Source organism: Electrona antarctica, assembly GCF_951216825.1.
Source record: "Electrona antarctica genome assembly, chromosome: 18".
In the NCBI taxonomy this organism is placed as follows: domain Eukaryota; kingdom Metazoa; phylum Chordata; class Actinopteri; order Myctophiformes; family Myctophidae; genus Electrona; species Electrona antarctica.
Genome location: NC_136799.1, coordinates 35,672,858 through 35,686,598, shown reverse-complemented (window position 1 = coordinate 35,686,598; position 13,741 = coordinate 35,672,858). Strand labels below are relative to the sequence as shown.

General features: G+C 43.7%; 1 protein-coding gene across 2 annotated transcripts in view; it reads left to right on the top strand.

The window, feature by feature from the left end:
- Window positions 1-378: 378 nt before the first annotated feature.
- The window catches only part of rtn1a (reticulon 1a), a 28,364-nt gene continuing 15,001 nt past the window's right edge, over window positions 379-13,741 (top strand). Inside the window, exon 1 of one of the 2 annotated variants that reach the window (XM_079527984.1) lies at window positions 379-802. In XM_079527984.1, coding sequence (XP_079384110.1) covers window positions 583-802 — 220 coding nt within the window. In that variant the 5' untranslated portion in view covers window positions 379-582. The remainder of the gene's footprint in view (window positions 803-13,741) is intronic. The other variant, XM_079527985.1, reaches the window with a different exon arrangement.

Genomic DNA, 13,741 nt, shown 5'->3' with positions numbered 1-13,741 from the left:
AAATGTTATTCCTTCAGTTTAAAACAAACACCCGTTCATTAGATAGGCCTACAATAATCACGAATAGTAAATACGTACGTGAATTTCGAACATTTCTAGTCATATGACATTTTTAGTCTCATTTAGGCTTCCTTTTAGGAAATGTTTCAAAATGTAGCCTGCTGACAGTTTCATCTCACCATTGCTTCATATCCTTATAAAGTACACAATAGGCTACTTATTATTTTTTAGGCACCAACCACCATTTACTCTGCTGCCCCAAATAAGTGCCAACGATCGGTAGCCATTGACAGCATGACGTCAGTACTGAAGCGCTGAACTAAAACAATCACCCTCCACTCTCTTCAGCTCTCGGCCGGATCGTGTTGTCTCGGTCTGTCTGTCTGTCTGTCTGTCTTGTCTGTGGCATTTCAACAACAATATCAACTGACTACACACACTCTCACTGACAGACAAGTCAGGTGTCGCTGTGTGCTCGTTTCCAGCATCTTCTTTCTTGCACCAAGAGGCTCAGATTTATAGTATAAACCCGCGGTTGTTACACAAGCGAGTGTAATCGCGCAACCTCTCCCTTATAAAAGCATGTCTGCTAAACCCGGTGACGAGCTCGGTCCAGAGGGGAAGTGGTTCGGGGATGATTATGAGAGAAACGGCCTGTTCGGGAGCGCACCGCCGCGGTTCGACGAGCTACGTGAGGAATTGAAGGCGAAAAGCGGCGACCTGGATCAACAATTTCATCAATTTCAGGACGACGGGAAATTTGGGCAAAGGCCTCCCGTTGCTATGGAAACTGCATCTACAGGTAAGACGAGTTATTGATCAAAAGCTATGACTTTTATTTATTTTTTAAAGAACATAAATTTCACTTATTCTTTCTGACAGAACAATGTGTTGTTTGCTCCAGCCTCCAGGGGGAACGCCTTGTTATCACAGTCTAGACCCAAAGCACCCACATCTCTTGGGGTGTTAGCAGCGTACCGTGGCTACTAGCTATAGTTGGAAGCAAGTGCAACAAGAATCAGCCTATAACCGTCCATGATATTATAGGCTACTTTGTTTTTGACCCAATCTGGAAACTTTTGTTTGGCCCTGGTGAGAATGATTTAAAAAAATAATAATGGCATTCTCTAGATTTTTTTTTTTAGCCTATGTCATTGCAATAAACTGAACACACTGCAAACTTTGTTCTTGGTGAAGGCTACTGTAGTAGCCTGGTTATTAACAGATAAAACACAGTTAACACAAACAATACATTTTACTTCCTATGCGATTACACAGACCCTTTGTCTTCAGCACAGCCCATTGCCCATGAGGAGAACTAATTTGGAATGTTGTTGTTGTATCATATGCATTATACAACATCAATAGCCTGTTGAACAGTCAGTGGACTGTGTCTTAAAATGTGAATCTGTCTATAGTTAATAACATGATAATTAATGCAGGATGCGCTGATCATCCACATTCACCGATTCAGGTTTTAGCTATATTTAGTTATAGGCATTACAACAAAATTTAAACCAATATAAGGATATGGTGTTCAGAGTTCATTAACGGTTAGCAAATCTGTTCATTTGTGGCTAGGATCCACTGACAAATGTGTCCATCACAGTCATCAGTCTCATGGAACTTGAGAGCATTGAGCAGAAGTGTATTTTGTTCATGGAGGAACAGACTGATTCAGTATGAGAGAAGGGTCTGTGGGCTAGCCTGGCTAGGGTGAGCTTATATCTAAGTATAGCCAATGGCTGATTAAAGTAGTGTTTTTGTGGGAGCACCAACCATGCTTCAGTTCTAAGTTCATCACCCTCTTCAGCACAGCACATCACAGCTCAGCGTGTGATGCTATTTTTAATCCCAAGGAAACATGGCTCACCAGCCGCTTGGAGAACTGGAGCCCTGCACTTTCATTCAGGGTTCCACTGAAATATTCATAAGATGGTGTTTCAAACCTCTGCCTAGCTTCCTCTTCACTTTGGCCAAGCGTTTCCACCTTCCTGATCTAAACAGGCAAAAATAACATAGGCCGCATCTAAAAATGCAGATTCACGTTAGATATCTGCACTGGGTCTCTGAATGTCAACACTCAATATACCGAGTATGATTCACGGTCTATCAAGTCTCTCAACAATTAAGGTGAATATAAGTGCAGTCTATTGCATAGTATTATTGTTTTGTGTGCATGTGTGTGCGCGTATATATACACATTTATATAAGCTGATATAAACAGTCAAGTTTCATCATTGAAAAACCTGCCGTGCTCTTGCCAGCTTCCCATATCATCATTAATTTGCTCTGTCACTTGTGGTCTTGGTGGGCAGTGGCACAGTGTGGAGATCTCTGCACAGATAGTAGCAGGACAGAGAGCATACATTTTGCTCTGGGAAGGACATGCTTCAGTCTGGTCTGATCTTTGTCAAGGACCTTCACTCCCGACACCCCCCTCCCCCCCCGCCCCAGTGCACTGGATATATCATGGTTCATCCGGCCCTACACGCTTAAGGCCGTTTCATCACGTAGCAGCCTTGACCACAGTATGAGCTGTGAAACTGCCCTATATCAGTCAGGAAAATCCCCACTGTTAATTTAACTCGGAGATTGTAAAGATGGACCCACATCGACCCATTCATTTGGGTAACGTTTAACAGTCTTGGAGTTAATTTAACACTGAGGAATTTACTGTGTACTACTTCTATAGAGACAAGAACGCTGTCTGTCCTTTCTTAAACCAGTAGTTAGTCAACCATCCCTAGACCTTTAACAGATTTAAGTTGCATGGTGTATCCAATTACCACAGGAGTATCAAGACGAGCTATATGCGAGGAGTACTGTATCAAAGACTAAAGTCTACAAACACCACATCTGGCTTTTTTCCTATTACCATCATACTTCTCTGTTAAAATGTCTTCACTGTGAAAATCACACAGAGAATATTTCCCCGCTATAGTTCACAACAGATTGTCATTCTTCTAATATGTTTACCTGACCTCTGGCGGAGAAGAAAACATTTGCACACAAACAATGACACACAATTTTGATGCCCCTCCCTCCCCTTGTCTATACCAGCTTCCAGACTGTCCTGTGAAAAGGCATGTTTGTTACTCTGTTAGGGCTGGTCTATAATCAATATCATGATTATTTCAAAAAATGTCTCGATTACGATTAATGAATGATTATTTATTTATATTTATGTGTGTATTGTGTGAAAATAGCAAATTTACAAGCTTGCGTTATGTTGTGAGCTTGTAGATTGTCTATTTCCACATTGTTTGCATGCCACCATTGTACAATGAAGATTAATACAGGGCTTAAGTGGTTTATCAGACTGGTCGATATTAGTCGATTATAAAAATCACACCAGTGTGAAGTGAGGGGCGCTCTTATCAACATGTACATCAACATACATCATCTCATTCCAGCCAATCAGAATTTGCGTCCTCACCTTCGTCTTCAATGTTTGTGTTACGCAATGTTAGTGTTTACACAAACACTCAAAAATGTCCATTCATTGTCAATAGCATTTAATGTTTGTGTTAGGACAAAGTTTGTGTTTACACACACACACACCAAAAGCTGGACATAGGCCCTAAAACATAAAAGAACACTTGTGTGAAGTGCATCATCATACATCAGCCAATCAAATAATCTCATTCCGTGCTACAAACACATTCCGTGCTCAAACACACCTACAGAATACACACAAAGCTGTGCATAGGAGGGCCCTAAAAAAACTGCTGTTCGATAATATAATTGGTTCAAGATGTCAGTTTCGATATATATTTAGGTAATTATCTAGCCCTTCCAAGTCATTAAAGATCAAACACAGCGAACATGTTTTTAGTTTTTCTGATCACTCATAACAACCCCAGTACAGTGCCTGATAGGTGGATTAGAGTAGTCTATCCTCTACATCACCACACAAGGATGAGACAGCATAGTGGTTGGCTGGGACTTTTCCATATCCATCTTTCACAGACAGACAGCACTTAGTAGACTGTATGGCCCAGCACAGAGCAGCTACTGTTCGTGAGAAGAACTATGCTCCTATTCCCACTGGGGGCTCAGGCAGTGCAAGACCTTTTTAGGTTTAGCAGGCTGATATGAGGGAGTGCAGGGGGAGGGGATAGGGCCATAATTGCTCGATAAGCCTGATTGTGGGAGGGTCACTGGATCAAATGCTAAAACCGTCCGGGGAAAAACACTGGGCACAGTCATGCAGTTAATTGAACTAATTGATTTAATCGATTATAAACAATCTATTTTTATTAAAAACAAATTGCTGTTTTTGCACGATACTGTGGTACGACAAAGCATAAAATAGGGCTTAAGTGGTCAGATTAATCAGTTTAGTTTGATTTTTTCACTTTGATTCGTTTAATATCCCTCAACAAATAAGTTCTCAATTATTATCATAATCGAAAAAGTAATCAATATCAGCATATCACTATAAGAAGACCATTGATAATTGCAGCCCTGAGAAGAACTTTCCTTTTGTCAATAAGTGAATCAAAAACAAATGTGATCAGTTGGGACTGTGGTTGCATTGGGCAACTCCCAGGTACTGTATGAGCAAGTGTGTAACCGTCTGCTCCACTGTCCCCCCAATCCTCCACCACCACATCTGCAGCTAGAGTTGCTAAACAAGAGTTAACCATACTATGTGCTTGCCTCTCTGATGGTCGCCTCACAGGGTGACTAGGGTGTCTCTGAACATCCTGGGTCTTGCCAGCCAGCAGTCCTACTCCTATCTCACTCATCTTCCTCAGCCAATTAGGGAGTGTTGAGGGAAGGACACAAGTAAAGGCATGAAGGGCACACTGCCAAGAAACCGTATGATTTAAGATACTTGTTAAATCCCATTATACAAGTATAACAGTGTTAACAGTATACTTGGGTTTCGGCTCCTTGATATTGCAGAAACAACTAGATAAAGTGCCCCTCGGGGCACAGGTCTCCACCAGGGCAGGTCAGGGTGTGGCCTCCTGGTGGCGCTATAATAGGCCAATGTGAAAAGGGTTGGATGGCAATTGGATGATTTGAGGCATTTTGTTCCAAAAATGTGTTTTGAAAAAATCCACCTGGTTGGTGGCGCTATAACAGGCCAATGTGAAAAGGGTGGGATATATTCCTCAGCCTAATAGGAAAGTCTGTGAAAGATTTCATGTAAATTGCACGCTGCGTTCATGATTTGAGGCTTTTTGTTCAAAACGGGCCAATCCTGAAAACTTTGAAAGCCAATGTTAGTCAATTAGGATGGAATATGAAATATCGGACAGATCCGTCTTGAACACATGACTATAGAGATAGTGTGTAACGATTTGCGGGATTTTGGGACAGAATCTGGAGGAGTAATATCCAAAATTGTGTTTTTCAAAAGTCAGCCTCCTGGTGGCGCTATAACAGGCCGTTCTGGAAAATTTGGGGCAGAGGTTCATCGTTGGCATCCAGGCCAGGAAGTGTGTGTGCAAAATTTGGCATTGACCGCGTTAACGGTGCCGGAGATTAGCTGTACACAGACGGACGGACGGACACACACACACGGACTCACACACACACAGACGGAGTGCAAAACATACTCTCTCCCCATGCCTTCGGCCTGGTGGAGACAGAAATAGCACACAAAAAATAGCAATAAAATAACAGAAATAACAGGGAACAAATACAGTATAGGGCACTGCTGTTCCCATGCTAGAATGCAATCCTTGCAGTCAGGAGGATGCTCTCGGTTATTATAGAACAGATATTGTTGTATCAAAAACACTGTTTTGGACGCCATTAACCCCCTGTCTCTCCCCATATGCACAAAAAAATAAACAAATGAGAGATAAGTTATTTTTATGATCATATGATGCCCTCACAGCACAACCAGGTAGTGGCTATATGATCATCATAGATTTGCAGCAATTAATTGATTTAAAACGTTATGTTAATAATTTTACTGGGAGCCTATTAACACATTTGTCTGTATCAAGTAGTCCGCAAACAGTTAGTTTTACCAACACCCTTAGTACAATACAGTCAATTGGCTTCCGCACTCAATCTGGTGTCCCTATTTTGGGTATCATTATATCGTCACCTAAAATGGTCATAATCTTTTAAACATAGTTGAAATAGCTGACTTCCAACCCCTGGAAGAGTGGAAGAGGTGGAGGTGGCGGCGAAGGTGCTGTATCACTATCTATAGTACTTTATCCTGCCCTGTAAAGTGTTTTTTAGAAAATCTATTCGTTTTTTGTTGTCGTTAATTGACAGCTGTGACCCAAAGCAGACAGTAAGTCAGTCTGGATCCACCCTCAATCCATCCATCCATCCATCCATCCATCCACATGCTCTATCCGAGCCAGCAAAACAGGATCGATACAGTTTAGTACGGGTACCAAAGCCTACCAGTACTTCAGAATCTGAATGGAGGACAGATTACTCTTTATTGTATGCTTTAAGCAGCCTTGCACATTGATTGTTTTGTCCAAGACCACTGGAACAACATTTGTCTTGTGTGGAATTCAGTGAGTCTTAAAAGATGGTGTATAACCTAAGTTTTCTTACTGTAATTGTATGCCACGGATCAACGTATTTCTGCCACGGATGTACTTCAGGGCAATTGTATCTTGTCACCCCCCCCCCCCCCCCCCCCCCCCCCCCCTCACACACACACACACAGCTGTTCTCTTATCGACCGGCGACTGGCCTTTTTTACTGTAGTGTGCAGCTCATTTTGTGCTCTCTCTGTTTCAACTCCAATAAGCTTTAATAATTAAGACTGTGTGCAGTCGTCGGTCAGAGTGCTGATAATGAGTGATAGACTTGAGTTTTACTGACAAGCTAACAGTATCAGACAGTGTTTCCCTTTAGTAGAGTGATTCTGTGAATTTTCTTTTCTTTCCGTTTCTAAATTTGTTTATGTTTAAGTATACTCACTTGTGTTTACTGTACACAACGGATCTGAATTAAAAATACAAGAAACAATAACAACAATGCATTCTTTTGTACTGCCACATGCCACCTCAGCATCTCGGCAGCTCAAGTTTCAGGAGGGCAAAGGAGTGAAAGAGGATCCCCGAAAGGTGACTCCACCAGGATTGAGACAGGCATGCATGGATTTATGACGTTATTATCCAATGACTGTAATGGATTGACAGATGTTGACGTGTAATTACTGAGAGACAGCCTGAGGGGTAGACAAAAAAACCCCAGTTCATTTGAAATTCAGTACAGGCTGTTGACGAGGCTTAATATAAGGAGGTTTCTGAACCTGATGAACCTGTAACATTTCCTGTGTCTCCCCCAGGCTCTTGTGGCTAACAAGGAGAACACAAACTAGCTGTCACTTATCGTCAAGAACTGTAAGTTAATTTAAATTAAACTTCACGAGGAAAGCTTTAGGAGATTGCGAATTCAGGCGTAATCACAGAGGCATTACATAATACACTCACAGGCAATTGATTGACTGGTTTTGGGACCAATTGGAGCCTTGGACACCCCCTCCAGCTTGGTGGTATAAAGGCGCCCCCCCCGCCCATTGAGCTCACTTTTGTGAAACTTCTCATGTGAGAACACGACATTGCATACAAAGTCCTATCAAGTAGTTTGGGTTGAGTCATCGGACAGAAGCGGATTCTGGCGCCACGACTGCACTACTGATAGCTGTTCCAGAGGTTTCCAGAATTACCTACAAATTACTGTAAGTGTTTTTTATTAGTTGGCCGGCGAACGGCCCTAATTCTTGACATTATGCTTGCTTAGCACGTGCCCTGCAGAAACCCAGGACGGGGTGCATACGTTGGTTAGACATACCAACAGTCCTATAGTCATTAGTCAGACAAACCCATGCTGCAGGTTAAAGAAATCACCCGTGCTGCGGGTTAAAAATTACCCGTGGCTCCCGACATGTGTGGTGGGTTAAAACTAACCTGTGCTGCAGGTTAAAATTCACCCGTGACTTCCTGTGAGGTAAGGGTTAGGTTAGGGTTTCTGACTCATGTGTCTGAGTCTGACTCATGGTGTGACTGACTGTTGGTATGTCTAATGAAACAGACGCTACTAGGCTCTAGTTAGCCTCATTGCTAAACTATCTTGGTTTAGACTAGTCATTGGTTAGACCAGTCATTAGTCCTACAACTACAACCCATCTCAAACCCTCACCCTAACCCTAACCTCCCACGGGGCAGCACACCTAAACCTAACCTTAACCCATGTCTAACCAATGACTAGTCTAAACTAAGTATGCACCCCCATTCAGTACATTGTAAGCACAGCGAACGCGTTACATCCCATGTCGTTAACTTTCTTTTCTCTGGCCTGCAGAACACCGAGATAAGATGGCAGAGTCGAAGAACAAGCGTCGACGCCGCAAAGCCAACAAAATTGTTTTCGAGCAAAAACACTGCGAGTCCTGCGGGGACTGGATGGTGGGTGAGGATCCGCATGAAGACTGTTTCCACTGCTTGGGTCTGGAGCATGCCATCGACGCGGATAACAACACCGGTGATTGCTCCCTGTGCGCGGCCACCGCTCCAGGCATCAAGGCTCGCAGGCTCGTGAAAGCCACGGCTTTCTTCACCAGGGAGCGGCAGGAACGAGAGGGAGAGGACGAACAACGCTGCGGAAACGAGAAAACAGGTTCGGCCAGCAGCTGGTGGACCTGTTTGCCTTGGAGGAGAACACGAAGTGTCCACGGTTCTTCTCCATAACAGGTCTGGGGTCTCTGGGCCTTGACGCGCTAGCTTACGACTGTGAGCGACCGTGAGCGGATTAATCTAGATGTGGAGGGTCTTCCTCAGAGTGTTATTGAAACTATTCAGAGTGCCAGAGCTCAGTCGACTAGGGACACGGGATATGGCGCACATTCGAGAGGTGGTGTTTACAGGAGTAGACATAGACAGTATCTTTCCAGGCGTCGGTGAGAGTCATTTTGTCTTTTCTCCAGAGCCTGATGGACAAAGGGTTGTCCTACAACTCTATAAAGGTCAACTTGGCGGTTATCTCGGCCTGCCACGTCGGTTTTAGCAATGACTCTGTCTGGATGCACCCTCTGGTACGTCGATACATGAGTGGTGCATTTCCTCCAGGTGCCCAAGGCACTGGTTCCAGCATGGCACTTGGCTGTGGTACTGGACTCTTTGTCTCGACCGCCGTTCGAGCCGTTGGGGTCAGTGGACCTGCAGTTCATGTCACTGAAAACTGTGCTGCTGTTGGCACTGGTGACCGCCGAGCGGGTCAGTGACATTCACACCTTTTCAGTAAGTGAAGAGTGCACTAGTTTCTCAGAGGATAGAACGAGGGTGGTCCAACCCGGCTTTTCTCTAAAGGTTACAAACGTAACCCCGGTTATTTAAATAAACTAGCGCGTGCTTTGAAGGTGGTTCTGGAGTCACGGTCGTGGTTGGACTGGTTCTTAGGCCGATCGTAGGATCGCCTGGAGGCGGACATGGAGGATGATTTATTGTGCGCCGTCGGAAGATAGTCATTGAGCACCTAGTCTACTTTCTTTCTTATCATCCTACAGGCGAGCCGTCAGGTTCGCTACAGTGCCGGAAAACAAGTTGTACTGGAGCAAGGGCTGGTCAAGTAAAGTGGCTCTTTCCTTCGTAGGCGAGTGGTTAAGCCATCGGGCCCTTTCTAGGACCACGATGCCATGTTATTTGCTGTCAGCTTGTCCCCCACGCCGAAGCGCAGTTTAATGAAAAAATAAACAGCTGTCCACTTGTGTACCAGTGGAGCTGGTGGAGTTCTGTCCTCCTCCCTTTACCTCTGAGGACGAGAGGAGGCATAATTTGTGACCGGTACGGGCTTTACGGATTTATATGGACAGGACGGCGACACACAGGAAGACAACACAAGGATTTTGGGGAAGGCTATAACCAAGGTGAGGATCTCACAGTGAATACTTGAAGCCATAGAGCGGTCATACTCGTGTAAGGGATTGCAGCCTCCCATAAGGGTGAAGGCGCATTCTACTCGAGGTATGTCAACATCCTGGGCCCTCTGTAAGGGGATGTCGAATTTGTCTTTCCAGGATGTGTACTGTGGACCGCCGCAAGTTGGGAGTCCTCCTCGATCTTTGGCAACTTTTACAGACTGGATGTGACTGCAGCACCGGTGGCGCATGAAGCCGAGACTGGTTCCCTAGATTCTGGTTGTTCCTTTTTTCTCCCTGCCGGTTTTCTAAACAGTTGGATACTGTATAATACACTAAGCACTGAACAGATCTGGTATCTGTCAGCCTTTTGCTGGCCTTGTAAGGCACGTCAAAGACTAAGCCCTCGGGGGCTTAGTCTTTGACGGCCTAAACCGAACAAAAATCAAGGTCTGAACCGTATTGTGAGAATTGTTGGACCCTTAATGCATTACAATTGTGTGATGGAATTTAGATTAAGCTCTCGCTCTCTTTCTCATACACATACATACTGTATGCTTGGATTGTACTTGACCTCACAGTACTAGAGAGGTAATTGCAACGATGTCCGGACTACAATAAAGATGGCGGCACATCTAGTGTTAAATCTAGCATGCCGTCTGCTTCAAATAACAAACAAGTCGGTGTCCTACCAAACACCAAGGTTTTCCATTTCCCAATGGAAGAGTAGGGAGACCACCTCTAACCACTGCAGGCAGCTGTAGTTAATTATATTGTATATCAACACACCCTAACCATACAGATTGGGTAAAAAAAAAAATAGTATTCCGGGTTGTAGCTTTAATATATTGTCTAAAATGCACCTTTTTAACTATAGGAATAAATGTATAGAATGTCCATTCTCTGCTGTGTTGCCGTGTTAAACACAGAAGAGGAAGTACGGTAATCGATCCAAGGCCTCGGCGTGACATGTTTGTTCGATATGAAGATGCATTGGTTATGGAATCCATGGCAATATGCATCACTGGGCCATTCAGCAAATAGGTGGCTGTGAAGTAGGGTGCTTATCCTATCTATACTTTATATTTGTGGGTTTGACGTTATGGCTATGAGTCACGGACGATATAACAGTCTGGTCAAAGAAAATCGCTCTGGGAAATCCTGTATTCCTTCTTGCCACTACAGTACTTTCAGTGGGCTCATGTAGTCTCCTGTCTCATGTTTTTGTCTCTAATTAAAGAGGCCGAGCATAGCAGAGATTGTCAGACTGCATTAGTTGAGGGAGCTGCACTAGCTCTGAGGACAACAAAAGGACCGACCCCCCTTCCCAGCACATCCTTATTTATTTAACTTCACCCTCCTCGGTGGCATGATGTGGCAAAAATAAATTTGAGCAGAGAATTCCTCCCATGTCCATCCAATCTCGCCTGAATCAAGGGAAAATCACTTTCTTTGGCCTTTATTTTTACATGGTTGTTGTTCTAGTGGTTTTCCCCAGTGTATGAGTGCTACGCCACATCAGCAGCTTTACAACGACCTCGTCTTGACATGAGGTCGTTGTTCGGAGGCTTCCCAGATCCACTGCCCTCGTGGTCTCCATCCACCCTGATATTATTTACGCAACATGCCTCTAGCAACTAGCAGCAGCTAGCGACTCACCCAGCATCACATCATAGATGTTGTGGTGGGAGGGGATGGGGAGGGGTGGTTGTTACCTATAACTAAAGAGTCTTCAGCACTGCTGGCAGGTCACTGCTCCACAGTTCACCCCCCCACACCAGTACAGTAAGGTAGGTTCTACAGTGAATCAGTGACCGGTAGATTATGCCAGCGCCATCGGGGGTGATGGCCGAAAGGCTCCATGTGGTAGAAGTAGACTAAAGGATTACATATAGTCCGGGCTCTAGCGGCACGTCAAAGGGCAATCATCACACTGAACTGCACTCAGCTGGAAAGCTGCAACACCCATCTGTTACACAAGCAGCCTTGTCGTTTGTTGGCGGTTCGGAAACGTCACTAACGTAGACATGAAGTTCAGTAGTGAAGACATTTTCTGCCCGCTTGCTTGTTCGTCACATTACGTTGCCACTCCCCTGTGTCCCCAGCACTGGCGAGTTGAGTTGGTGGTCATGTCATTGTGCTACAGGATTATGTATTGTTAATGATGGGAGGGGGGAGGTGGGAGATATTCGGAGGAAGGATGGGGTGGGGTGGGACGTCCTGACTCCTGATCTGGAGATCCTCTGTCCTTCACTCTGCTTCCTCTAGGGTTAGCCTCGAGGTTCCTATTTTAAATGTTACCCCCCCTCACTCAACCCAGCAGCTGGACCCAGCCTATTTATAACAGCACCGCTGCCCTGGGAGATTGACAGGCTGGAGAGCAGGGGAAATCACTGAGTACACTTCATAGAGGCATAAACTACGACAGGACTGAAACACAGAGCCGTGCCGTGCGATAAAGATCTATGCATGTAATGTACAGAATGGGCCTGTGTGCTTGTACAGGAGTTTGCCAACCAAGCAGTGTGATTTTAGTTTTAGTCATAGTCTCTTGAATAGTTTATTTAATTTTAGTCACATTTTAGTCACCTGGAATGATTTAGTGTTAGTCTAGTTTTAATCAAAATCGACAGTTAATTTAGTCGACTCAAATGTATTTTGGCGGGCCTTGATGGTATCACACTGATGATGATTTTACACTGGCTGAAAATAGCCGATCTACAAGCTCACAACGCGTCACGCTGCGGCGCGTTGTGAGCTTGTAGATCGGCTATTTTCAGCATGCAACCAATATTGTAAAATGACTTATTGATGACTCTTGTCCACTAGTCCCTATCTAACATTTTAGTCTAGTTTTTATTTGTTGACGAAATTGTCAGTATATGTAGTCTTAGTTTTAGTCATCATAGCTTAGTTTTTATTTAGTTTCAGTCAGTGAAAAAAGGTAGTCGACGAACATTTCTTTGTCGACGAAAACAACACTGCAACCAAGTCCTAATGATGTGGGCCACAGTCTGTTTAAATGGGATGACTTCAGACTTAACTTAATTAACAGACAGGGGAAAATGACTTGACGTGGTCTTGCTTGACTTGCTGGATATGTGATATGGTGACTTCGGGGAATATAAAGGCTCTCAACAGATTATATCTCACATAACTTTCCTTAATGTTTCTCATGCATTGTAATTAATTATTCAGTATGACATTAAGTGATTATATGTCACTTCAGCACAAAACATACCCCCATGTGAGTTGACAATCAGACCAGTATTGACTAAGATAAACGGTGATGTCAGTTAATTTCTTAAAAAAAGAAGCCATTATTAACAATGGCTGTATAGCATTCCAATTTATGATTTATACACAACGTATGATTTATGTTTTTGAAATGAACCTGTAACGTGAGTGTCATCTTATGTACCATTTGTGCCTGGGTCTATGTGTATGTCTGTATGTGCACACATCTACTTGAGAACTATATTTTCTTAGCGTGCAGATGATGACGTTTGAGATGGAATTTGTATTGTAAACAGTTTTATCTATAGGTTAAGTGCTCTGTGTATATAGACTGGCCTAATGCATTATGATATTTCATTTTTGAATAGGATATAGCCACTAGCGTGTATGCAGCATACATTAGTATTAGTGTGCATTCCCTGCCATGATTTTTAAGCCTGTTGGAATCAGTTGGAGGGTAGGGGAGGACATTGAAATTACTTTAGAGAGAACTGTTGGATATTGCTCTCTCAGTTTATCGTAGCATAACAGAACTATATTCTACTGACACTTTTCTGTGAGGGTGCATAATATTATACATGAACATGCTTGCATTTGTAGACCTGCCTGAGGACTTAACGGTAGCAAAACCAGTTCAATCTGTTAATACAG